At 35.3% G+C, this 27,554-nt stretch overlaps 1 protein-coding gene across 5 annotated transcripts in view; it reads left to right on the top strand.

Moving 5' to 3' along the window:
• The window catches only part of LOC148950998 (thioredoxin reductase 1, cytoplasmic-like), a 106,811-nt gene that overhangs the window by 47,298 nt on the left and 31,959 nt on the right, over positions 1-27,554 (top strand). For all 5 annotated transcript variants that reach the window (XM_089090540.1, XM_089090541.1, XM_089090539.1 and 2 more), the window contains 2 exons: positions 9,947-10,007; positions 26,367-26,807. In XM_089090540.1, the coding sequence (XP_088946666.1) occupies positions 9,947-10,007; positions 26,367-26,807 (502 nt within the window). The remainder of the gene's footprint in view (positions 1-9,946; positions 10,008-26,366; positions 26,808-27,554) is intronic.

Here is a 27,554-nt window from a genome sequence, read left to right as displayed (position 1 = left end):
AAAAAATAATTATCTTTTTGGCATCCCTGCTTTCAGTAAAAAAAAATGAGGTATTATCATTTTAAAATGATAGCCCCTACCCTCCCCCCCCCCCAATAGACAAAAATTTAAAATTTATTTGTGAAACATATTTTTTGGGTAAATTCCGTTTCAAATTTTAATTCCCCAACCTTGTACATAGCTTAGTCTATAGCTAAATTTTGTCTCAATAGAAGGGTTTTTTTTTGGGGGGGGGGGGGGGGGTAAAAATGTTTCAGAAAGAAGATTGTATTTTTTATCAGGCGTTCAACAATTGGGTGTTAGACATTTAAGAAAATTTTATCTAAAAACAGAAAAAGAAAAACTAATTCTGCAAACTTACAATTCATCTGTAGAAACAATCTGTCAGCTATCAATTTCAAAAATCAAAATCCAACTGAAGGCTGAAGCTGTATAGTAATGAATCCGTTCTATAATTCTATTTAACTTGAAAATAAAATTCTTGACTATGAATGATGTAAGAAATAGCGATTGGAAAATTGCATTCGAAATGATTTACACTCATTTCATAAAGAAGATACTTTTTTTGTCAACATGTGAAGAACTGTGTATATTGCAATATTTGCAATTGCATATTGCATCTTCTTGGTTTTTATGCAAAGTAACAAAGAGACGAAAATTAACGAACAAGAGAGTAATGAAGAATTATGGTATGCAAAGTAATATTTGGCAGGGAAAGTCAGTGATGATAAATCGCTAGGGGTGGCACCGTGATTGGGTGAATTTTGGGAATTCGGGGAACCAAATTTTTTTCGGGGTGACGCATAGATTTTCGGGAATATACTTGAGAACTTGGGAATAGTATAAGCCTTGATTGATTTCTAATCAAGCAAATCAAAATACAAAACCGCACGTGAAGGAAAAGCTCAGACTTTGCGGTTGACGCAATAAAGAATTGCCGCAAAAATAATTTAAAGTCGACCGAACGCCGCCGCCTCTGCCGGGGGCGGTGCGCCTGTGTCGCGCCGGCGGCGTTGCGAAAGTTTGGCGGCGTTAGACCGGATCTATCGTCGGTGGCTTTCGGTCGATCCGCCGGTGTGGCGTCGGGGTCTAATTGTAGCTATATTTCAGTTAAATTTCAGTTGGTATTTTGGGTATGTTGGGATTATATTTTGGGATATATATATATATATATATATATATATATATATATATATATATATATATATATATATATATATATATATATATAATGGACAATATGGACAAGTACCAATTAAATAACCGAGAAAACGAGGGCAATATCAGCCAGTGGGTAGAAAAAACCGAAAAGGACAGAAGCCTATATTTCGGCAAAAGCCTGTCATTTAATATTTTTTTCTTATTTTCCATACGTCACGTATAACTAGTGTGGTCTTAGAATGTATTTAGGAATAAGAAAACGAGCTAAAATATATTTTAAAAAAATGAAATTATCGGATAAACTTTGTAAGTTTCAGGATACCGCCCTCCCAATGTATGTGCCCACGCTCCTTTTTATGAATCCTACCTCCCCTTATAAATGTTCTAATTCCTCACAATTGACTTCACTAAGTATTTAATGCATATATAAAAGGAAAAATTCGTGGTATTTCTCTCCATCGTTTTTACTGTTGTCTAGGTTTTCTCATCACGTTCTTTTCTGGACACTTGATAATACACTAAATATGCAAGTACTTCCCACTCCACTAATATGGGAATAAAGTATTTGGCTGTCAGAAAAGAGTAGAATTATTGCTGGATTCAATCAGGAAAAAGTATAAATAAATTAGAAGTTCTAGCATAGCTAGAACTAAATAAATAAAAAAAACTAGTTTTTTTTTAACTGAAAGTAAAGACCGACGTTAAAACTTAAAACGAACATAAATTATTCCCTATATGAAAGGGGCTGTCCCCTCCTCAACGCCTCGCTCTTTACGCTAAAGTTTTTTATTGTTAAAAAAATAGAGATGTGGGAAAGTCAAACTTTAGCGTAAAGAGCGAGGCGTTGAGGAGGGGACAGCCCCTTTCATGCACGGAATAATTTTTGTTAAGTATAAATGTATCTATTGTATCTATTGAAGTATAAATGAAACTTAAAACGAACAGAAATTAAACGAACAATCAATGCAAACAAACATACAATAGATATTAATATAAATTAAGAAATAAATCTTTAAACCACTGAAACTTAAATTGAATATGCGAATCAAGCTAGACACGAACAAAAATCAACACAAACAAGAGTTTGGGTATGACCTCCTTCTCTCACTGTAAAAGTCTAAAACCTACTGCGTTATTGGCGCTTTACTGAAAACCAATTTTATGACTAATATTTTCTTTTGTACTTGATATTGAAAATAAACATTAAAATCATAGTAAAATTTTGAATTGATGAGCTTTCAGCAATTAATATCATTATACATAAAATATTCAGTTTAATTTATTAGCGCTTTTTAAAGTTGTTAAAGACGAATATAGCTTCCCTACATAAAAGTGTTTGGATACTGCCTCCTTTCCTAACTGTAAATAAAAACCAAAAGCCTACTGCATCATTGGTGCTTAACTGAATTAAATAAAAAAAAATAAGTTTTTTTTAACTGAAAGTAAGGAATGACGTTAAAACTTATAACGAACAGAAATTATTCCGTATAGGAAAGCGGCTGTCCCCTCCTCAACGCCTCGCTCTTTACGCTAAATTTTTTATTGTTTAAAAAAATAGAGATGTGGAAAAGTCAAACTTTAGCGTAAAGAGCGAGGCGTTGAGGAGGGGACAGCCCCTTTCATACACGGAATAACTTTTTTTCTATTTAATTTTTGAAGGTTTTTGAATAAATGCAGGTTTCGATTTTGGCTCACCTTACATGAATAATCAACACCAAATTTGCATATTCATTTTACTTTTATTTGGTTAAATGGCTTTCTCGAACGTTGTTTAATTTTATTTACAAACCTTTTTATTAGTAATAAATACACATAACTTACGTAACGAATTTGTATATTCATACGTTTTTTATACGTATATTAGAGGGTTTGCCCCCAATTCAATAACACGCTCTTTACGCTAAAGTTCGAATTTTGTTCCAAATATTTAAAAATGACCCCTAAATCACAAGGGCCGTTAATTAGAATAAATAGCTCTTATGAAAGTACTAAAAAATCTTTGGCTTAAAAAGCGAGGTAATGACTATGGGGCGAACCCTATCATATACGTAATATTTTCTGTTCGTTTTAAGTTTTGATGTTGCTCCTTACTTTCAGTTGAAAAACTTGTTTTTCTTATACAATTTCTGATCTTTTTTTTTTAATGATGCTGGGAATTCCGGCGCCCCCTTCATAGCAATTTCCCTTCCCACATGAAAAGTTCATCCATTTAAATCCTCCTACATAACCCCAGACCCAGCCCCCCCCACTAGCAAAAAAAATCCCCTGAAAACGTCTGTATACTTCCCAATAACCAATACTATATGTTAACATTGGGTAAATTTCATAACTTTTAGCCCTCTCCCCGGGGACTTTGGGGGATTAAGTCATACTAAAAGACATAGTTATCATATTTTGACCATGCTGAATAAAATGGCTATCTCAAAATTTTGATCGGATGGCTTAGGGAAAAAATGAGCGTGGGATGGGGCCTAGGTGCCCTCCATTTTTTTGTCACTTAAAAAGGGTTCTACAACTTTTAATTTCCGTTCCAATGAGCCCTCCCACGATATTCTAGGACAATTGGGTCGATACGATCGCCCCTGGGAAAAAAGAAAACAAATAAACCTGCATCCGTGATCTTTCTTTATGGCTGGCAAAAAAAATTCCACATTTTTGGAGATAGGAGCTTGAAACCTCTACAGTAGGGTTCTCTGATACGCTGAATGATGGTGTGATTTTTATTAAGGTTCTATAACTTTTAGGGGGTCTTTCCCCCTTTTTCGAAAATCAGCCAAATTTTCTCAGGCGCGTAACTTTTGATGGATTTGGACTAAACTTGATGAAACTTATATATTTGAAATCAGCATTAAAATATGGTTCTTTTGATGTATTTATTGGTATCAAAAACCCGTTTTTTAGAGTTTCGGTTACTATTGAGCCGGGTCGCTCCCTACTTACAGTTCGTTACCACGAACCGTTTGATATAAGTTCCTCTACAGTGGTGACAATATTCTGTGATACGGAAGTGTTTTTGGTACTCCATCGATATACCCATTTTTTTTATATATCTCAAACTAAACACGCGATGAAAAACCCGTTTTGACGGGATGATTCAACACACGGCTGTAGAGAAATACAGTGTATAGCGTGGTTTTAATTGCGTATACGATATTTAAAGTGTTGTTTTTTGTGTTTTTTTTTAGAAAAAGGTGCCTAGATTAGGTTAGGTTACGTATGTAATATATGCTATGCTTTGCCCCCCCCCCCCAATGTTTAAATATATAGCCCCAATTTGTTTCTAAACTATTATATAGTCATCCTATTTTATTTTATTTCATTAGCATTAACCAAACTAGCAGTATATAAAAGAGTAGGTATATCGAATGAGTACCGTTTCTTTTTAAGGCTTGGAAATCATTCTTTTTCTGTTTAAGAATTAACTTAAAAGTTTGAATTTTTTCACCAAGTCATCGGTGTTGCTCCTCCAATCGTTGTTTCCTGATGCCACTAAAAAGCGATGCATTCGGATGTAGTCGCGTCAGATTTCACGGACCTCTTATTTTTTATTACTATTGGTGAACATGGGGAGGTTTTACGCTTGATCCCCATACTTGACGAAAATTGTCGCCACCATATTTATCTTTTTGAGCCTCTTCGTCTCTTAATCTTTTACGGTTTTCAAAATTCTGAAGTCTTTGTGCATGACGTTTGAGCAGGGAATTCTAAAAATAAACTGAAACACTTGAGGAACGTTAAAGAACTTTGGCACTTCACTTGGCATCTTGATAGACGCTGCCCAGTTCCTTATTCACTTACCAGTGGCAAATCCCCTATTTTGCCAGGTCTGTTCTATTACCGCCGGAAGGTTGACTGTACTTTGTCTAAAAACAAAGTATAATTTTAAGATAGTTCAATTCCTGTTGATTGTAATAGGCGATAGCAGGGAAAACAAAAGTTTATTAAATTTAGTTGTGTCAATTGATAGGTGGACATGTGGCCCTATAAATTTTACCCCCCCCCCCCTAGATTTTGAGCAACGCCTTTTTGGGTGGTATTTCTACTGAAAAAGTTTTTTGTATTTCCATTGAAAATTACTTTTTGGTATTTTCGTGGAATAGAATGAAGAAAACGACAAGTTTGGCCCTCCTCCTAGGTATTGAGATAGATGTGTTTCTGTGGGCAAAGTTCCAGCATACAGTTCAAAAATACTCAGTTTTGGTTTCTTTTCAAAGAAACTGGTAAATGAAAACCTGATAATTTGTATTTTTCTCCACGTTGGTCAATTTTTTTTCAAATCAAACAGTTCGTGTAACGAACTTTTAGTAAGGAGCGACCCGGCTCAATGGTAACCGAAACTCTAAAAAACGGAATTTTGGTACCAATAGATACATCAAAAGAATCAGATTTTAATTTTGATTTCAAATATATAAGTTTCATCAAGTTAAATTTACCCATCAAAAGTTACGCGCCTGAGAAAATTTGGCTGATTTTCGAAAAAAGGGGGAAAGACTCCCTAAAAGTTATAGAACCTTAATGAAATTCACACCATCATATTCAGCGTATCAGAGAACCCTACTGTAGAGGTTTCAAGCTCCTATCTACAAAAATGTGGAATTTTGCATTTTTTGTCAGAAGAAAGATCACGGGTGCGTGTTTATTTGTTGTTTTTTTTTTCCAGGGGTAATCGTATTGACCCAGTGGTCCTAGAATATCGTAAGAGGGCTCATTGGAACGGAAATTAAAAGTTCTAGTGCCCTTTTTAAGTGACCAAAAAATGGAGGGCAACTAGGCCCCCTCCCACGCTAATTTTTTTCTCAAAGTCACCCAATTAAAATTTTGAGATAGCCATTGTGTTTAGCATAGTCGAAAATCTAATAAATATGTCTTTTACGATGGCTTAATCCCCCAAAGTTCCCAGGGGAAGGGCTGCAAGTTATGAACTTTGCCCATTGCTTGCATATTGTATTGGTTATTGGGAAGTATACAGACTTTTTCAGGAAGAATTTTTTTTGGTGGAGGAGGGGGCGGGAGGAGGGGATTACTCGTAAGAATCTTTCCGTGGATGATGATTCTTTGGGGTACGGGACATTTCTATGAAGGGGGCGCCGGATTTCCAAGAATTATTTAAAAAACGATCAGAAATTAAATTTAAAAAAAACAAGTTTTTTCAACTGAAAGTAAGAAGCAACATTAGAACTTAAAATGAACAGAAATTATTACGTATATGAGGGGGTTCTCCCCCAAGTCAATACCTCGCTCTTTACGCTACAGTTTTTTTTAGTGTTTTCAAAAGAGCTATCTATTCTAATTAAACGGCCTTTGTGATTCAGGTGTGTGTGCATTAAAATTTTTTTTTTAACTTTTAACGTAAAGAGCGTGGTATTGACTAAGGGGAGAACCCCATCATATACGTAATAAAATATACGTAATAAAAAAAAAAAAAACAATAAAAAAAAAACAAGCGATACGGCGCAATGTTAAGCGAAAATTTTAAAAACGGAACTTTGATGACAATAAATGTATAAAAATAATGGGCTTATAATGCTGATTCTAAATATATAAATTTTTATTAAGTTTAGTATTACTCATCAAAGGCTACGAGCCTGAGAAAACTTACCTGATTTTTTAAAGAGGGGGGAAACATCCCCTAAAAGTGAAAAAAATTTAATGAAAATCACACCGTCAGATTCAGCGTATCAGAAAACCCCATAACATAGGTTTCAAGCTCATATCTGCAAAAATCTGCAACTTTGTATTTTTTGCCAGAAAAAAAATATACGAATATAGAAGTTCGTTACGTAAGTTAATTTGTAAATTACGTCAGAACCAAATTTAGAGACAGCCATTTAGCAAAAGAAAAGTAAAATTTTTATGCAAATTTTGTTTACTTATTCAATGACGGCGAGCCAAAATAAAAGCTGCATTAACTAAAAAACGATCAGATATTAAATAAAAAAAACAAGTTTTTTAAACTGAAAGTAAGGAGCGACATTAAAACTTAAAACGAACAGAAATTATTGCGTATATGAAAGGGGCTGTCCCCTCCTCAACGCCTCGCTCTTTACGCTAAAGTTTTTTATTGTTTTAAAAAATAAACTTAGAGACAAAGTCAAACTTTAGCGTAAAGAGCGAGGCGTTGAGGAGGGGACAGCCCCTTTCATATAAGGAATAATTTCTGTTCGTTTTAAGTTTTAATGTCGCTCCTTACTTTCAGTTTAAAAAACTTGTTTTTTTTATTTAATTTTCATTCAGGATCTTGCTGTTATCGTCAAATTCCAGCTCTGTTTCTATAACGAAATCTCCAAAAAAAAAACCGCAAAAAAAAGTAAAACTCCAAATTTAATGTACAAATAAAGGATCAATTTTTGTCTAGAAATTTTAGAGGTAAAATATTCAAAATAAATTAATCTATTCTAAAATGTATTAGAAGCGGAAGAGCTTACACATATTATGAGAAATAGGTCAACACAGAACAATGCAGCAACAATACTTGCACACCCCCAGGTCGAAAAAAAAGTATTAACTTACCAAAACCGCAATCGCAATTACCGCTGAAGCGAAATGATGAGTCAACTTTGCTTCAAAATTTAGAGGAGATGGCAAAAGCCAGGAAAGTGTTATTTATGATAACCCATTGAAAACAGTGTTTATATTGGGCTACAGGGGCCATAGAAAATGAGGTACTTACGTGGTATAGCGACCACACCACAGAAGTGAAGTTAGGTTAATCCTAATGAAATATAGTAAAATATTATGAAAATATAATACTTTAGTAATAAAATTATGGAAAATATAACAGAGAATTATGGAAATTAGGCCGTCCAGAGCACATTATATTATGACTAACCTAACCAACTCTATATATTAAATATTTAACTAAAATATACCTGCATTGCAGTTTATCTCATTGAGACTAAGCCAATTATGTCCAAATGCACACAGAGAAACCAGTTTTACTCATATCTAGAAAAACAGTGTGGTCGCTATAACACGTAAGCACCTAAATACCGAACCACCTCTATATATTAAAGATTTAATTAAAATATACTTTCATAGGACTTCATCTCGCTCATGCTAAGCCGATTATCTCCGAGTGGACACAGAAAGCCGGTTTCATTACATCTCAAGAACAAAGCGTGGTCGCTATAACACGTAAGTACCGAAAATGATCATGTGAAAATTTATATGCCTTTTTTTTATGAAGATGGCGGGCAACGTTCGGTAAAGCGGGGAGTTGGCGTTTACCTTCCCTCCGGAAAGTATCCCCCTTCCCCAGGAAACTATCTTATGGAAAATACCCCCCTCCCCCCCCCAACCGCAGAAAATACCTCTCGAAAAAAAAGCCCTCGCGGCTAGTTAGTCTCCATCACTCTCGACTTCTAAAAAAAAAGGAATAGAACTCTCAATTTCTGACCTAACGAGAACCCTCCGAAGTTTCCGTGACTGTGAGGTGAATGTATGGATGAGGAAGGGGCATCCCCCTCCTATACGGATTAAATTCTGCTCATTTTGGGGTTTGATGTTACTCTTTACTTTAATAATAACTGTATAGACCAGAAATATTCCCAGAAATCAAGAGGGATTTAATATCAATTTCAAATCTTTGATGGGTTTTAGAATTTTTAATACCCTCCCCCCTCCTCCAAACGACAGTCCTGGATACGGCCCTGGGGATTATGCATCAATTTTTGAGGAAGAAGGACTGCCCCATTCTCATCCCCGACTCCGCCTCATAGTCGTAGAAATTTTGGAGGATGCTTATTTGATCGGAAACTGAGAGTCCTAGTTCTTTTTTTTATAAGTAGAGTGATTCGAGACCAATCATCCGCTGGGAGGTATTTCCCCGGGGGGACGCCTTGACCCGGTAAAGCTATTGGGCTATCAGCTTATTTGTTTGTAGAACAGGGTTTCTGGGAAAACCCTATGACTCCCAAATGCGTCACTAGTGGCGCAATGATAGGATCTGAACGATTTTTTGGGACATGTCGCGTCCTGCTTTAAAGTATGGGGACTATATCACATACTCACTGAAAGAAAGAACTGCTCTGTCCCGGAAGAACAAAGGAAATGCGGTTTTGCTGGAGAAACAAGACTGCGAATGCATTTAAGGTTCGACAAATAGTTACAAAAAACTAACTACTTTCGTTAGGGCTGACGCTGTTGTCATGGAACGACCGAAACGTAACTTTGAATTCACTTTTGTAGTAACTTTTACTAAAGATAGTTTTTTAATGGAGCAAATCAGTATCATCATCGCCGTTACTATCAGACTGAAACACATTGAAAACATTATTAGAGTGAAAGACAGATGAATGTAATCGAAAGTTATGAAGATAATGCCCTTTGTTTCCCCCCAGCCGGTCGCGGTGGATATCAACTTTAAGTAACATCCTTAGTTGATGTGAGTTTAGTTCGGCTTACAACCTGGAATGCATCCTACTCTGATGCATTGTCGAATATAGAAACAGAATTTCTTTTTTTCCACTGTTAAGTATTGAATTATGTTTCATTCGTAAAACAGTTTTTAAAGATAAGATCTCTCTACTCCAGCATACCTGTTGATGTTTGTAATTATTCTGGTATTGTAAACCTGTTGGTTCAATTGACATTTCATGACCTGATTCCTTTAATTAAGCCACTATTGTAAATGACTGGAGGCTAAATTATACCAGTGGATTCGTTTTCATCCTCGTCCACCCAGTATTTTGGTTTCAGTTGTGGCTGAAAAAACATTTCAAGAATCATAGAATGTACATTATAATAGACCTATAGTATGTTTTTAGCAGGTTATTTTTTGTTGCAGGTCAAAGACTTGTTTAAGAGCTTGAATCAGGAATTCACTGCTGTTGAACTCGACAAAAGAGGTAGGCTATCTTATTTATAATTTTTTTTTTTATATACGTTCTCCTTTCAACTTTTGGTTTAAACTAGATGTTTGGTTTAAAGTTGCGTCGCCATAAAGGGGGAAATGCAACAAAATCTTCATTTTTCCAGTGAAAATGCGTCAAATAAACGATTTTCCATAAAAAAAATGTGCCGATTTGAAAAATTGTATACGAAGCCGCCTCAAAATGGCACGAATGCGCCTGATCTGGTCGATGCTTTGACACCTTTAGAGCATGGAGTCTTGCTCTTTGTAGCGTGCTGATTCGCAAATTGTGGCTGCAATACATTAAAATTTGTTATTTGGTCATTTTTTTTACTTGTACACTAGATAGTTCATGTGCCAGTTAACAAAAACACGTTTACATTCATATTGCAACGAAAGCGTTCACACGCGATGTGATGAGATTTTCTAGATCTGTAAAACTCACTAAGTCCGGATATTTCCGAGGACAGGGTCCCCCGAATGGTGTTTGACCCTTAAAAATGACCGGAAAGATTAGAAAGTGCCATGACCCGAAAAATATGTTACTTTATTGAAATCTCGCTTTTATCCGAATTCAAGGGACTCATCGAAGTCATATCAAACCTGCTGATTACAAACTTTCTCGGGAATCGGACCCTCCGTGGGTACTTCAGCTTTAAAATTACTTGAACCGCTTGAACGATTAAAAACTGTGATGGTAAATAATTATGAGATAGCAAAAAAAGAAAGGGTGACATTCTATTTTAGTGGCCCCACAGAAGGAAACATTTTGATAAATTAATTCCGAGGACAGGGTCCCCCGAATGGTGTTTGACCCTTAAAAATGACCCGAAAGATTAGAGAGTGCCATGACCCGAAAAATATTTTACTTTATTTAAATCTCGCTTTTACCCGAATTGAAAGGACTCATCGAAGTCGTATCAAATCTGCTGATTACAAACTTTCTCGGGAATCGGATCCTCCGTGGGATACCTCAGCTTTAAAATTACTTGAACCGCTTGAACGATTAAATACTGTGATGGTAAATAATTATGAGATAGCAAAAAAAAAGAAAGGGTGACATTCTATTTTAGTGGCCCCACAGAAGGAAACATTTTGATAAATTAAATTAAATCTCTTATTTTACCCTTTTGGTAAATATTTAGTGGTCTTTCCTCTACTGAGGAAAAGATACTAATAAAATAAAAGTAATACCATTAAATTACTTATTTTATGCTCTTTCCAAATATCATGGTCGCTTTTCTGACAATACATCAAAGCTACACATTCAATCCACACTGGTGGTCCCATGTATGTCTAATATTATAATTCTCGGTTATTGAATGTCGTCATTCGTCATAGGTTCTTTTTTTGAAACGGGTTTTCTGTACCAGTGGCGGATCCAGGGGGCAAGGGGGCGCACCCCCCCCCCCCCCCTATCGTAGTCTAAAGTAGTGTAATTTACTTAATTAACTCAAGTTTGCGTTAATTAAACTTACTCCTAACGCAAGTTTATCGGATCAACCTATTTCCCTTTCCCCCCTAAAATTTTTTATCGGATCAACCTATTTTGCCCCCCGCCCCTAAAAAAAATCCTGGATCTGCCCCTGCTCTGTACTCTCGCCTGATGCAATCTAGTTTCGTTGGGAATACTACCGATATTTGTCAAATAATGTTTGAAATGATTTTGAAAAGTGGATAACCATAACAATGTAAGGAAACATGATAATTTGATTAATAGAAACGTTCTGCATATTATAAAATAAGAATTCTATTGTTTTAATGTTTTCTTTGAGTTTTTTTTACATGTAATTAGGGCCATATGGAGCCATCAGGACGGGAAGGTAGGGTTCATTGTCATAAAAGTGACCAATATGTAAGAAATAGCATAAAATAAGAAATCTAATGTTACTACTGTACTTTTACTTGTTTAGCTTGTTTCCTTCATAAGAGGCCAACCATTAAATATTTACCCTCTTTCCGAATACCATTCGCGTTTGTGACGTAAATCAAGATTGACCTTTTTTAGCTTTTGATGAAAAATAAGTAGGAGACATGTCCCGTTTGCTGGGGGAAAATGGAACGCCATTTCCCCCTAGTTCAGCAGAACTCAAGACATTTGTGTTGTATATTGTCTACAACCGTGGAATTTGGGATTTTCTGAATAGGGGTTTGGAATTCAAATCAAATTTGCTTCTCAAATTCTATGACGAAGAATGCAATGGAATAGCAGTCTTCCGGGTAAAATTCTACTTTAACTACTTTTGGCTATCTTGGAAAGGGGTTAGTCATGGAAAATGAAACTTTCAGGGATGGGTCTACAGGCTAAAGTGTGTCCCGGGAAGGTATTTTGAAGTACCTACCCCCACTCCTTCTCCCTCTAGAGGGTCCTGGAATTTGCCTATATGACAGGTACTATACCTATTGAAATACTACATGACTATACCTATTGAAAATTTGACAAAATGACATTTTATCTTAATTTTCAGTTATCGGTTTCTTTTTCGCTGGCTTTAGTTCTGAAAATGCAATTCCTGTTGTTTGGGTAGGATTTATCAGTGTTGTTGTTTTTTTCAAAATTTTGGAATTTTATTTGCATATCTTTAAAACCTTATAAATTGGGATTGAGCAAAGTTGTGAAGCTGAAAGTAATTTTGGTGTACTTCATTTAAGCAGAAGATCTATTTTGCAAGGATTCACTTTTATAAAAACACAAATTTTTAAAGGTCATCATAGGTCAGGACCCTCTAGAGAGAGAAGGAGTGGGGGTAGGTACTTCAAAATACCTTCCTGGGACATACTTTGGCCTGTAGACCCATCCTTGAAAGTTTCATTTTCCTAACCTAACCCCTTTCCAAGATAGCCAAAAGCAGCTAAAGTAGAACTTTACCCTCTTCCGGTCTGTACACCCTCTTCTCCCCAAAACTTGAAATTTTTAGTGTAATTTCTTATGTTTTCCAGATTATTTGCAATGTTTCGGAATTTTCCCCTCGAAACAAATAATTGCGTACGTGTCTTAGATTAAATACCCCCCCCCCCCCCCTGCGTACATAAAAAGAGCCAAGCTTGACATAACTTCTATTTCAAATTCAAACAAGTTGAAATATAGTTGAAAAAGTTTCTTTCTTATCTAATAACGCAGTATTGGAGATTGACTATTTTGATTGCATTCTTTGATTGTTCCTTTAGATTTTTCTAAGAAATTGTGTATGTTTGAAATCCGGTTTCATTTTACATACTTAATTCGATAAATTTTATTTCTTATCTAAGAATGTGACTATTTTTGTGTTTGAACATTATCTGTTGGCCACTTTTAAGAGAGAACGAGAATCTGATTAGGGAAAAGGTACACCCCAGGTGTCAAGGTACCGCAAAGTTTTGGAACAACCATAGACCGTGATTCACAGCTGCGGAGCAACTCAAGTGACCATGTCTCGTCGGTTTGTACTCGAGCACTTCTAACGGCGTTACAAACGTTCTTGCTGAGGGTCCCTATTAAATTTATTTGAATTCCAATCAGCCATTTTTATGGTCGCGGATGGCAAGGATCAAGTCCTTCTCGTCAAGTGCAAATACACAGCAAGTAGTTGCCAACTAGCGTTGGGTGATGATTTGATTAGCCGAAGTATCGATATATCGATATTTTTAATTTCGATATTTGATATGTCGAATCATTTTTTTTTTTTTTCAGACTAACTCATAATTTTGAGAAAGTTCAACGAAGAAAATTGTAATTAAAGAGTTTTTTTTTTTCAAACTTCGAATAATATAATATCGATTAATAAAAACGAACTTCGATTATATACATGTAAGTCATGAAAACCTAGATTTGAAATTACTCTGGACAAAGAATATAAAGTACTGGCTATTTTTGGCTCTTATAAACAGCAATGTTTTTCCTTGAGGGTCGGTTCCACCTTTCAGTGATTAACTGACTATCATTGGAAAACTCTCTCAAAAGGGACACTTGCGATAGCCAAGGATATTAAGTTAATGGCAACCTCGTAATGGTATTTCTGGGACCCCATATTACAAGACTTCCATAACTTGAGTGGGTTCCATAACTTTCTTGAAACTGCAGACCCCCTATCTAAATTTGCAGAGCCGTGATACAATCGACTGCTGGCGAAGCATACCTTGCATTGACTACAAAAACTGTCATCACTGTAGCTTCCAATATTCTAATCTTGATTCGTGTACTTATCTTCCTATTCTTCCAAACTTTTTTCAGCTGTGATTAAACACCCTGGGCCTTGGCTTTTCAAATTTTAACATCTTCCCTGCACCCAACGTCTTTACTAATAATACTACCTAGGTAAGTGAAGCTGCCCACCTGATCAATCTTTTCATTACCCAACGTCACCTTTCATCTTCACTTATTCCTAGCCTTAGTGACTTAGTCTTCTTAACATTAATTTGCAAACCTATTCTAGCACCCTGTACTCGCAAAACCTCTAACACTTCATTCATTTTGCTCACATTTTCATCTAGGATGCTTAAATCATCAGCATAATCTAAGTCCAGAAGACTTTTTCCCCTCCATTTGATTCCGTGGTCTCCCATTGCCTTTCCGGTGTTCCTTAAAACCAAGCTGTCTACTTTAGGAATCTTCTTGTTACACAATATCACCTCTTCACCTTTAGTTGTTCCCAATCCTAGCAACTTAGTCTTACTAACATCAATTTTCAAACTTATTCTTACACCGGGAAAATTTACTAAATTTTTATCTTGGATGCTCAAATCGTCAGCATATTCTAGGTCTAGAAGGGTTTTACACTAATTGATTCCATGTTTTCCCATTGCTTTTTGCTGTGCTTCTTCAGACAAATTCCATCAAAATAATCCACTATAAATGGGAATAGAACCTAACCCTGCTTAATTCCTAATTTAATACAAAATCACCGCAGCAGCGTTATTCTTGTTCATAGCACTAATCACATAAATTTATTTATATGGTATACCCTACAATGTTAGGACCTTCGCTGAAGATTTTCTATCGGCTGAATCAAACATTTGCTCAAAATCAATTAACCTGAAGACTACAGGGGTTTGATCAATGGGGAAAGATATACATTTTCTTGAAATTTGCATCAATGTATGTGGTAATCGTGACGGCTGTGACAGAACCAAGGCTTATAAACCTAGAAGGCATTTTATCCAGCAAAGCCTTCGGAGGTTCTCAGCAACATCGGTGAGTCCTCACTAAAAGTTGTTTGAGAGTAGGCTATGCCAGTGGCCGGCGTTTATCCCCGGAAAATACCCCCCCCCCCCTGGAAAATAAGGCTTTCCAAATTTGAGAATTTTATTTGAGTTTTATTTTTTTATTTCCGTAGGGTGAAGGAATTTTGGTACTTGTGTATTATCACCCAACCACTCAAGTTTACGCACCAATCACTCAAGTTTATGCTGTGTAAAACTCGAGAACAAACCTGTTTCTTTGTTAGTTTTTGTTTCAGCTAATCTGGGCTATAAATATGCACATACGGGGGGGGGGTAAAGTGTTTGGACAGTGTGAAGTCAGGAAACAATTCTGTCTAGGTATGGCCACTAGAAAATTACAGAAGAATAGCGAGGTATCTGGGAATTTTGTTAACTAACTAAAAAAAAAAGAATCCCAGTAATGTAATGTTTCATTTAAATTTTTTTTCGAAGTGTTAAGTGTTTTTTTTTCAATGACCGTTTTCCAAGTATTAAGTACTATTATTAGGTTAATGCATTGTATCATTTCAGTGTTTAATGATGATCGCGGATCAAAGTTTATGTTATTTGTGCCTTTCATTTATGTTATTTTACTTTGTTCATGACCGTATATTTGGCTTTTAAATACACTTTTCTATCTATCTATCTAATATTCAAAATACCTGTACCAAACTCAATTTGCATGCAAACACGCTAAACTTTACCCCCCCCCCCCCAAAGATGCAAATCTATAGCCCAAATTTATTTCTAAAGCAACGAAGTACCAAAATTCCCCCCCCCCCTACAGAAATAAAAAAATCTCAAATATGGAAAGCCTTATTTTCCACGGGGGGTATTTTCCGCGGGAGGGTATTGTCCTGGGAGGTAATCGCCTAGAACTGGCTATGCCATCTTATGGATACAGCTATGTATGCTATGTATCAGTATATATGAGTCAATGAATTGAATAAGTTATTTTTCTGCTTCTTCTCGGACATTTGTGAAACAGTTTTTCTGTGTTCAATCTTTTCGGCTGGACGTTCACCGGTAGGGGGGATAAAAAGCCGAAAATACTCAAAATCGTTTTGATATTTAAAAGAATGGCCTAATATCGTTTTCGCTATTTATATTTCGATATTGGGTATTGATATTTGGTCCGATACATCGATATTGAATATCGTCCAACACCATTGTGAACCATGTTCTGTTGAGTGAATTCTGCCAGTCTGCGTAATAACCAGATTAATGAAAAACAAATTTTTGATTCCCTTGTCTCTCTAGAAATGATAAGATTGCACATATACCATAAGAAAGCACAACTATCGGCCTACCAATCACGCTTAGCTTTGTAAAATTTCTCTTTTTGTCGCTTATTCCTTTAATATCTTCTTTTACAGCCTTTTTAATGTGTTTATCTTCATTGGTAGTCTTATTGTAGCGTTTGTTTACAATATGGGGTTTGACTGGTGGACAATTTCTAGTGTCTCTAACTTTCGTAAGGTTTTTGTGGAATATGAAAGTATTTTGCGTACTTATAATACAGTTTGAGCAATAAATACTCACATCGCGAGGAGAGGATTAGAACTAACTACACAAATGGACACTTGTTTCTTACATTCGCTTAACCATCAAAAGATTTGACTTTCAAATGTTAATAATGACTTCAGTTTGCCAGGAAATGGAAACCCGGCCATTAAGAGAAACTTAATTTAGAATTAGAAACTAAATTTTAAAATCTGTAATCTAACCCGGAAGCAGGTTTAAAGAATTAATACGTATAGGTGAAACTAGGAAACCTCAAAACATAAAAGGACTTGTTGCAAGTCCTTGGGACATGGTCCGTCATAAATTTTTGGATCATTTTTTGGTCTGCAATTGCCTTGAAATGGCTCACAGAACTAATATACTACCCAAACTACCATTACTGTGTGACTATCTGCCTTAGTTCTGCCCTAGGGTGATAGATTATAATCAAGAAGTGAACAACGGTTATTAAAAAAAAAAAAAAAAAAAAAAAATTATCATCGCATAAAGGTACACTTGATAAAAACATAGAATGAAGTTCTGGCACTAAAACTGAATAGCAGGACGTATAAATCTGTTCTATGACATATCTTCCTGAAGGTTGGCGTCTTTAGTTTATTTCACTGTTTTTATATTGCCGCGCTAAGTTCGCATAAAATTTGCGTTACTCTACACCTAATTATTTTTTTCAATCTAGTCAAAATTTCCTTTAAGAAAAAATTTTCTTCGAATATATCAGTCAAACAAAAATCTGCCAAAAAATAGAAGTCTTCAACTTAAATAACCACAATGAGAGATTTTCCCTTTCTCTCCTTTTTCTCTATTTTCACCCTAGTAATCCTATTCCACCTTTTATTTTCCCACAAATTAATTCTTTTAATATTCATAAAATATAATTAAGAAGTAAATACACAATTTGAGAACAATTGTTGCATAGCTTTCGCTTATCTTATTTATCATTCTGTTATTCCTATTTCCAAGAAATTATTTCTTCAACGTGTTAAGTTAATGAATATAAAACCTATCTTCATCTCCGTTTTAAGTATGACTACTATTTGCATCGCCTTTTATACTGCAATAACAACCTTACTAATCTCTATAATAACCTGGAGGCTTGGAAATTCCTTTCCTACTAATTGTTCCAAAATTATTTGTCTCCGGTCGGTCCCACTTTAGCTTTGAAGTAAGACTCGGTCCTGCTTTACCTTTGTCTAACTACCTAGACTAGGCTCTATTTGGACCTCCGGTTGTACATTAGAAACGGATCTGGCATCTATGATATCTGTACAAACTGCTAGTCTCCACCGGAAACTGGTATAAAGACGATCCTGAATCAATCCTCCCAAGTCAAAATTTTGAAAAATGGTTATCCTCCACTAAGATGTGAAAATTTCCGTTTTTATCAGTCCTACCTAATGCACCTCCCATGGGACCAGCATAGTGTCTAATCAATTTTCAACTCTGGAAAGGCATCAGTTGCTATTTGTAGCATGGTTGGCTGATGTCTGAAAAATCTTTGTGGTTAATGTTCTGATGACATGAATGTCCTCCTTCCACGACAGTATAAAATGAGTAGACTCCCTCAAGGGAAATCTAGGCCTGCAGCTCTTGCTTCCGACAAAAATTTAGTTGTCCTGCTGACAAGAATTTAGTGGCCTTTTCCTCCACCACAAATGCCGAATCAGATTCTGGTTCCTAGAAGGTATAAGTAGGATATTAGGTCCCCTGCATGGAGACCGGATCAGGTGTAAAATCTTCAAAAAGTAAAACCTGGGTGCTTACTCTTACCTTCCACCAGGTTTTATTGAGGTCTGACAAACTTTTCTGCTGGGTATCTTGACGACGAGATTTTAGGGGTACTCCCTTCAATTCCCCCTCCCCTCTACATATACAGAAGCTAAGCCGAGATCCAATCTCCAAAACCTTAGCAAGGACACTACTGTATCTAAGAGATACATTCGCATAAGTAGGATGGGGTACGAAATACCACAAGGTATAAGTAGAATATTTTTTTTATCCTACCAATCTTGGATAATATCTAATGAGCTATTCTCTTAGCTGTGATGACAAGGATTCAAGGACCTCCTCCTGTCTCAGAGGTACGGGTACGGACCCACAAATTGGCAAAACTGGGAGACTTAATCTCAGTTAAACGAAAGTCGGCTCGGACCCAACAGAACCGGCTGTTACATGTCCTGCTGACAAGAATTTAAAATTCCTGTCTCCCCTTATCCCCACAAAGTTTGCATTATGTCCAAATACCAAATGGCGTAACGCTCTTACTATCTACTTATTAGCTCTTACATTTCACAAAGTTTGGTTTAGATCAGACCATCTTTTGTGGTAGACGTCCTGATGATGTGAATGTAAGAAACTGCTTCTCCCCTTGGATATCATGGATTATATTCAGACACTAAATAAATTTGATGGGTATGCTTGCTCATACCTTTCAGTGGCTTTGATCTAGATCTATTAGCCCCTTATAGTAGACCCTCCAATGGAAAAAAAATTCCGGACACCCCTTCTCCCAGGTTTTCGATATTCTAATGGTGGACATTTACATATACTGTCAACAAAGTTTGGTTGAGTTCTGACTAAATCTCCTGTTTCTTGTCCTAGCGAAAAGAATTTAAGCCCCCACCCCCGAGTTCGGAGTGACCTGTGCACTCCAAAAGATATGGATAGAAACAGTAACTGTTACTTTGCACAAAGTTTGGCCGAGATTCGGCTATCTATTTTGTTAATTGTCTTGACCTCAAGATTTAAAGGACCTTTCCATCCTTTGAGTTGATTTGTGGTTGTATATGTTTCTGTGACTCTCTAAAGTCAATTTAAATAGAAGCCTGGCCCTTCATATCTCCTGTAAAGAATATTCATCTAATCGCTTGATTTATCATAGAAACCTTAAAGATTTAATGGCAATTTCGAAACAGGAAGTGACGGACGTCTGAAATTGAATTGGATAGAATTCCCTTTGTGATTGTTTCCTTTTGTGACTCCATAATTCACTATTTTGGTACTTTCCATAGATACCTTTTTGAGATATCTTGAAGATTTAAACTTAGTCTTTGAAAATCCTGGATACGGACCTGCTTGATTTACTCCAATTGACAACTCCATTTTTTTTAGGCTTGTTGCTTTATAATTGAAGTATTTACTGCAGCAGTCCTGGTGACCAAGGGAATACCCAGAATTTTTGTTGGGGGGGGGGTACTACAAAAAAAATACGAAACGCATGGAAAATATTGATACGCATTTTTTGCTACTTGTTTACGAGTTGGACAAGATTTCAGGCGGGGGGTAAATCTGGTAACACCCACCCGGATATAGCCTTGCTAGTGATTTTTTGTTTCCTGATACTTTTTTTTAAGTAAAAAAAAAGTGCCAGGATGCATGTTTTTTTTTGTAACAGTCTAAATGCAACTAATACTCACATTTTTACCCTAAGAGCTCTACCGTATTTTCTGTTTATAAGTAATATATTCTTTCTAAGCCTAAATTAAAAATGTTTCTCCTTTTATTGTTTTTCTCTTTTGTACTGCTTAAGGATAAGCCAACCTTAGTCTCTCATATGCAATATTTGACCACACCTTATATCAGTGGTTAGTCGAGTATTGGTTTGCTAAGCATTGTGAGTCAAGTGGTAAGATAAACATTTAAAGATGTCTTGAATTCATCATGTTGAGCGTGTCTATTCTGTTTATTTATTAGAAATTTCTTTTCTTTACTATAGAGCTTTTGACTGTGGCTGGGAGTTGCATAAATTTGTTTGCGATTCCATAAATACTTGGTATATTTTGGAAATATTCTAACCTTTAATTCAATTTCATACCAAGAAGATCCCATAAGAAATTATGGGAATATTGAATTCCATATGTAACCAAAGGGTTACATATGGTAGGAAACTGATATAGCTGACAATTACCCCCTCCCTCCGAATTATAATCTTACGTATGGCCATGCTTTCGTGAAAAATCAAAAAAATATTTCAAATTTATCGCTTTGTAATAAAAGCCCTAGAATTTCTAATTGATTTATCGAAGGTTGTTTAAGTCATTACTCTAGTCGTCGTGGTAACACCTTTATTGTGGTGCCAGTCTTTTTATGTGCGAAAATAGAAAAAAAAAAATCCAATTTTGTTACTATGACAACGTTGGTTATTTTATGACCACCTAAATAGAAGGAAACACTGGCATTTTATTTTCTGCTTTTGATGGCTATGGGACCTTGTAATTCATCAATAATGGATCTAAATAAAGGGAACAAAATTGTATCGTTATAATATAATTCGTTTTATATTTTGAAGCATTCATAATTATGCCACAGAGTTGACTCAAACTCAAAACGAGCAGAAATTAATATGAGTAGGGTTCTAAACCCCAAGTTTTCTAAAGGCCAGAATATAATTTATACTTTACTGAAAAAATGTTTTTAAGGTTTTAAGGAATAAATATCAGTATATGTATATTAAACTGACAATGCACATTTTTTTTTCAGTAAATTCATTTGAGTTTTTTCAGTGAAGTACAAACTATATTCTGGCTTTTAGAAAGTTTGGGGTTTAGAACCTTACTCAATAATTTCTGCTCGTTTTGAGTTTGACTCTTACCTATTTTAATATCTGTTTGTTTGGGTTTCATTTATTTATTGATGCTGATTTGTGGTAGTTGTATTCTTGGTAGATTATTTGATTCTATTTTTGTTCATTTTGGTTTGATGGAGCTCTTTACTTTTTTTATAAACTAATTTTGTTGAAAAAGTTTTTTTTAACACAATCATAAGTCAACAAATTTACATTATGAGTGAGAGAGAAAAACTGGCCAAATTGTTTAGACATGCTTAGAATTCTCTTAACTGTTTATCACGGATAAATACAATCTAATGACCACAGTTACGTAACTTATAGGATTTTCCCAAAGGAATGAAAGGTTGCATAATTTAATGTTTAGTTAAAATAACTAGTCAACCGAAGCTTGAAAAATCTCACTTTAAAGCTATTCTTTTACGTATAAAAATAGTAAATGTTACGCCTATGAACCGCTTATAGCAGAGGAAATATTTATTCACACTTTTTTTTTTTGCAAACATGGAGTCTGACTAATAAAAAAAAATAACCTAGCCAATATTTGTGGAAACAAACGATTTGACTTGAAGTTCGAAAATATAAGGTTAAAGAGCTTGTACACATTCAGAACGGTTCTAGACATCCCCCTCCTCCCGCGTGAAATAGGGTTTTCAAATTTGCGAATTTTATCTGAGTTTTTTTTTTGTTTTTTTTTCTAAGAACAGGGGTTCGAGTCCTGGTGTCGCTGGTTATTTGGTTTGGAACGGGGGTCAATGGCGTGACTCTGTAAGGTCAGCCAGAGTCGACCCAGCTCCAAATGGGTACCCGGAGAAATCTGGGGGGAAAACACGGTAAGCGTCGGATGATTTGGCCCCAACCATGCATGAAACCCAAGACGAACGGGAATTACAGTAGATAACCTAGTCAAACTCAAACGAGCAAAAATTAAAAGGAGTTGGGCTGACAACCCCAATGTCCTCTCAAGACCAGAACATAATTTGCACTTTACCAAAAAAAAAAGAATCCAAATAACAGTGAATTGTCTGTTTAATATACATATTCTGATTTTTATTCCTTGAAGTCTTAATAATTCTTTAGTTATTAAGGTCAAAAAGTGAAAACATTTAAAATGTATTTTGTTTTCAGTAAAGTGCAAATTATGTTCTGGTCTTGAGAAGGCGTGGGGGTTGTCATCCCTACTCATGTTAGCTTTTGTTCGTTTTGGGTTTGACTCGGTTATTTATTGCAATATCTGTTTATTTTGGATTTAATTTATTTATTGATGGTGATTTGTAGTAGTTTTAAGCTTGAAAAGCTATTTGAATTTATTTTTACTCATTTTTGGCTTAGTGGAGCTCTTTAATTATCTTCGACAAACATGTTTTGAAGTTTTTTTTTAATTCATTTCTCTTCGTTTTTTGTTAACATAGTCTTTTTCATGAAAAAAATAATTTTATATCTTTTTGGTTTTATTTTCTATTAGACTCCCGTCATTTTCTATATATTCCGGAGGGAGGGGTGGTAAACGCCGGCCATCATTCGGAACATATGATCTGAAGAATGGAACAATTCTAAGATAAAAGAGCAGTCCATAGTCATCTGTCAAATTGTAGAAATTTTAATTTCAGTTTTTCGTTATTTACATCTTCGAAATAGTCCCTTTTTATTCAATTCTTTCTTATATATGCAGTCTGCTGTATTGTGGTGTTTTTTTTTTCAGTTCTTTATATTTAATAATTTGCTCGTTCTTTATTGATGTTTATCCTACCAGCTTCTTAAAGAAGCTCCTCATTATCAAACAGTTCGTGGTAACGAACTATAAGTAAGAAGCGACCCAGCTCAATAGTAACTTAAACTCTAAAAAACGGAATTTTTATACCAATAGATACAACAAAAGGATCAGATTTTGATGCTGATTTCGAATATATAAGTTTCGTCAAGTTTAGTCTTACTAATCAAAAGTTATATAACCTTAATGAAAATCACACCATCATATTAAGTGTATAATATAAGCCTACTGTAGAGGTTTCAAGCACCTATCTACAAAACTGTGGAATTTTGAATTTTTTGCCAGAAGAAAGATCACGGATCCATGTTTATTTGTTTATTTTCGTTGTTGTTTTTTTTTTCCAGGGGTGATCGTATTGACCTAGTGGTCCTAGAATATTGTGGGAGGGCTCATTGGAACGGAAGTTCTAGTGTCCTTTTAAAGTGACCAAAAAAATGGATGGCAACTAGGCCCCCTCCCACGCTCATTTTTTCCCAAAGTCACCTGATCAAAATTTTGAGATAGCCATTTTGTTCAGCATGGTCGAAAATATGATAACTATGTCTTTTAGGATGACTTAATTCCCCGAAGTCCCCGGGGGGAGGGCTGAAAGTTATCAACTTATGTTAACATATAGTATTGGTTATTGGGAAGTATACAGACGTTTTCAGGGGGGATTTTTCTGGTAGGTGGAGGGGGGTGGGTGGGTCGGGCGTTATATGGGAGGATCTTTCCATGAAGGAAGTTTTCATGGAGGAAGGGACATTGCTATGAAGGGGGCGCCGGATTTCCCATCATTATTAAAGAAAAAGATCAGAAATTAAATAAAAAAAAAGTTTTTCAAGTGAAAGTAAGGAGCAACGTCAAAACTTAGAACAAACGGTAAATATTTATTATATGATTGGGTTCAACCCCTAGTCAGTGTCTTGCTCTTTATGCCAAAGATTTCTTAGTACTTTCATAAGAGCTATTTATTCTAATTAACGGCCTTTGTGATTAAGAGGTCATTTTTAAAAAATTGGAACAAAATTCGAACTTTGGCTTGAAAAGCAAGGTATTGACTAGGGGGTGAACCCCCTAATATACGTATTACAAATATATGAATATAGAAGTTCGTTACGTAAGTTAATTCTTAAGTTGCGTATATTTATTAATAATAAAAACGTTCGTAAATAAATTAAACAAGTTTCAAGAAAGCCATTTAACCAAATAAAAGTAAAATTAATATGCAAATTTTGTTTTAATTATTCATGTACGGTGACCCAATATCAAAGCCTCAATTAATTCAAAAACGTTCAAAAATTAAATTAAAAAAAAAAACAAGTTTTTTTTAACTGAAAGTAAGGAACGACATTAAAACTCACAACGAACAGAAATTATTCCGAATATGAAAGGGGCTGTCCCCTCCTCAACGTCTCGCTCTTTAAGCTAAAGTTTAACTTTCTCACGACTCTATTTTTTTTTAACAATAAAAAACTTTAGCGTCAAGAGTGAGGAGTTGGGGAGGGGACAGCCACTTTCATATAGCCCAAGGAATAATTTCTATTTGTTTCAAGTTTTAACGTCGCTCCTTACTTTTAGCTAAAAAAAACTTTTTTTTAGTTAATCTTTGAGCGTTTTTGAATTAATGCAGGTTTTGATATTGGCTCACTGTACATGAATAATTAAAACAAAATTTGCATATTAATTTTACTTTTATTTGGTGAAACGGCTTTCTTGAAACTTGTTCAATTTATTTACGAACGTTTTTATTAGTAATAAATATACGCAACTTACGAATTATTTAATTTCTTACTAAAGAGACAATGAGTTTACGAAATCCTTGTATGCTCTCTCCTGTACGGCTGCAAAACTTCGATAAAAATTCGAAATTCGGGCGCTAATCCTCTTTGACCACATATATATGGGATACATGTTCGGAACAATGTTGCCAACGTTTTGAAGAAAACTTTACCATTTTTTCGACTAAAATGATACCTTAAGAGATTAATTTGTACCATCACCAGCAAGTTAAATATTTTTCGCAACGAGAAGAAAATTTTGATAAACTAGTCAGATATTGAAGCCAGAAAGGAGCAAGTAAAACAAAAATATATTTGAAAATTTGATTGTACCAAGACATTTCTAAATGCACCGTATTGTACCAGGACCTCAAAATTGTACCAAAAACTGTACTTTTGCACCGCGTTGGAAACGATGGTTTGGATTGACTCTCCGCGACAGAGGGGCAAGCAAAGCAGTAAGGCAGAGATACGGACAAAAATACTACCTTGGAAACTTGAATAGACCATCCGCCGCCTCCAAATTTGACCGTACCTTTCGGAGACCAGATGTCACTTTTGTCTCAAATGCACTTCAGTGCAAACCCACTAGAGCTTGAGAAAGCCTTATGGAGGCCCAGATAGGATGCCATGTAAACACCGTCAAAATTTTAACCTCGACCTGTTTGGGGTTTCTGACGATTGAACCAAGCTAGAAATTGTAAAAGTCTTGAATTTCGAAAAAGTCATGCTAGAACAAAAAGAGGAATATTTTTAGACTGTTAATTTTATGCTTATTTTCATGACTTGGTTTGTGATTTTGGCAATTCATCTGTAGCCCCCCTCTAATGGTCTCATATAGCATTAAGCTATGTAGAAAGAAGTAACATAATAGTTGATGAAAACTGATTCAAAAACAGATAAAAATGAGAAAACACAAGGAATGTGATTCATTGAACTTGGCTGCATATTATAAAGTAAGAATTCCATTATTTTTTGGTTAGTTTCTTTATACAACCCAGGGCTATATGAGAGCATCGTAAGGGGACTGAGACTTGTCAAAAACGTGACCAAACCATAAAAAAATACGCTTAAAATTAGCAGTCTAAAAATGTGTCTCTTTTTGGCTAAAATGTCTCAATCTGAAGAGGCCCAATTTTAGACCTTTACCGAAATTGTCAGCCATATGACCTACGACTATAGACAGAGGTGTAACCATCTGGTGCATCCTAGCGGTAGGATGAGTTGTCCCTCAGCTCCTACTTTAAGTATGCTCAATATTATTTGTTTTCTGGTGTGGCTAGTATGTATCCAAATGAGAGATTCTCTTCCATGTGTACTGTTGATAGTGTTATGTTGTGAATAAGTTTAGTTTTCAGTTATTTTCCAAATTATAAAATGCACATTTTGTTTTTCCTTGGTTTGATGTTTTTGGATTTGGCGCTCGAAATCCTGTACAAAAGCTACTCAACGAGGTTTTTTACTTCGGGTCTTGAAAACTAACAACACCAATATGAGTAATTTTGTTGGTTTGTAGACAAGCAGATTTATTTATTCATTTTAACCCTGATTTCTTTTCAGCTGATGGTGACAGTATTCAGAAGGAATTACGTTCGCGTACTGGACTTGCAACAGTTCCTAGCGTGTTTGTCGCCGGAAATCATGTCGGTGGCTGTGATGCCACTCTTTCAGCCCAAAGAAGTGGGAGACTTCAAGCTCTGTTAAATTTTCGTCCTTCACAAGATCAACAAGAGAACGGTGAACTAGAGAACTATGAATATGACCTAGTAGTTATTGGTGGGGGATCTGGAGGATTAGCGGCTTCTAAGGAAGCAGCGTTGCTTGGGAAAAAAGTTGCAGTATGTGACTTTGTGAAGCCAACCCCTATCGGAACCACTTGGGGTCTCGGTGGTACTTGCGTGAATGTGGGTTGTATACCGAAGAAACTTATGCACCAATCGGCATTGATTGGAAAATATTTAGATGATTCACATGCTTTTGGCTGGAATACACCAGATAAAGGTAAGCCGTTTGTGTAATTGACTGACTGTCTTTAATTATTAATCTCAAATGTCTAATGTGACCATAAAAAGCAGGAAACTAAAGAGGCGGTTGTGGCTGAACTGAAGCATTAGTTAAAAGATAAGGTATTTATAAGTCTAAATTTTTCGGTGATAAATCTGGGACTTTTTTGGCCTAACATGTAATTTATACATTTAGGCCTATATATATATATATATATATATATATATATATATATATATATATATATATATATATATATATATATATATATATATATATATATATATATGTATATATATATAATAATTTTATTTTAACCATTCATACAAATACATTTAAATTCTTGAAGTATTTACAAAAACGAAATAAAAAAAAATTACGAAAAAAAAATCACACAACGCTACAAAACAAAATTAAACTGTGATAACTATGAAAAAGAGAAAAGAAACGAAATCAAAATCACGATTTTAATGCACAAGACTAGTCAATGGAAAGTCGTGTATTGTTCTATTTCGACTTTTGAAACGGGTATACAACTCATCCTTTGTCTTACTTATCTCAAAAATATAGTACGTCTGCGAAACATAAGAGTTTCTGAACCATATGGGAATTCCCAATAAATATTTGCAATACCCACAAAAAATTGAACGAATTTGGTTACGTTCGGTTTTTCTAAAGCAATTCCATAAAGGGGTTAAAAAAAAGACATGTGGCGCGAACATGGCGTTACAGAGACGACCGAGC

Source organism: Artemia sp. Qi Xiang Cuo, chromosome 6 (genome assembly GCF_049724085.1).
Source record: "Artemia sp. Qi Xiang Cuo chromosome 6, ASM4972408v1, whole genome shotgun sequence".
Lineage (NCBI taxonomy): Eukaryota > Metazoa > Arthropoda > Branchiopoda > Anostraca > Artemiidae > Artemia > Artemia sp. Qi Xiang Cuo.
Note: the sequence above shows the minus strand (reverse complement) of the source record. Positions and strands in the feature narration are given on the sequence as shown.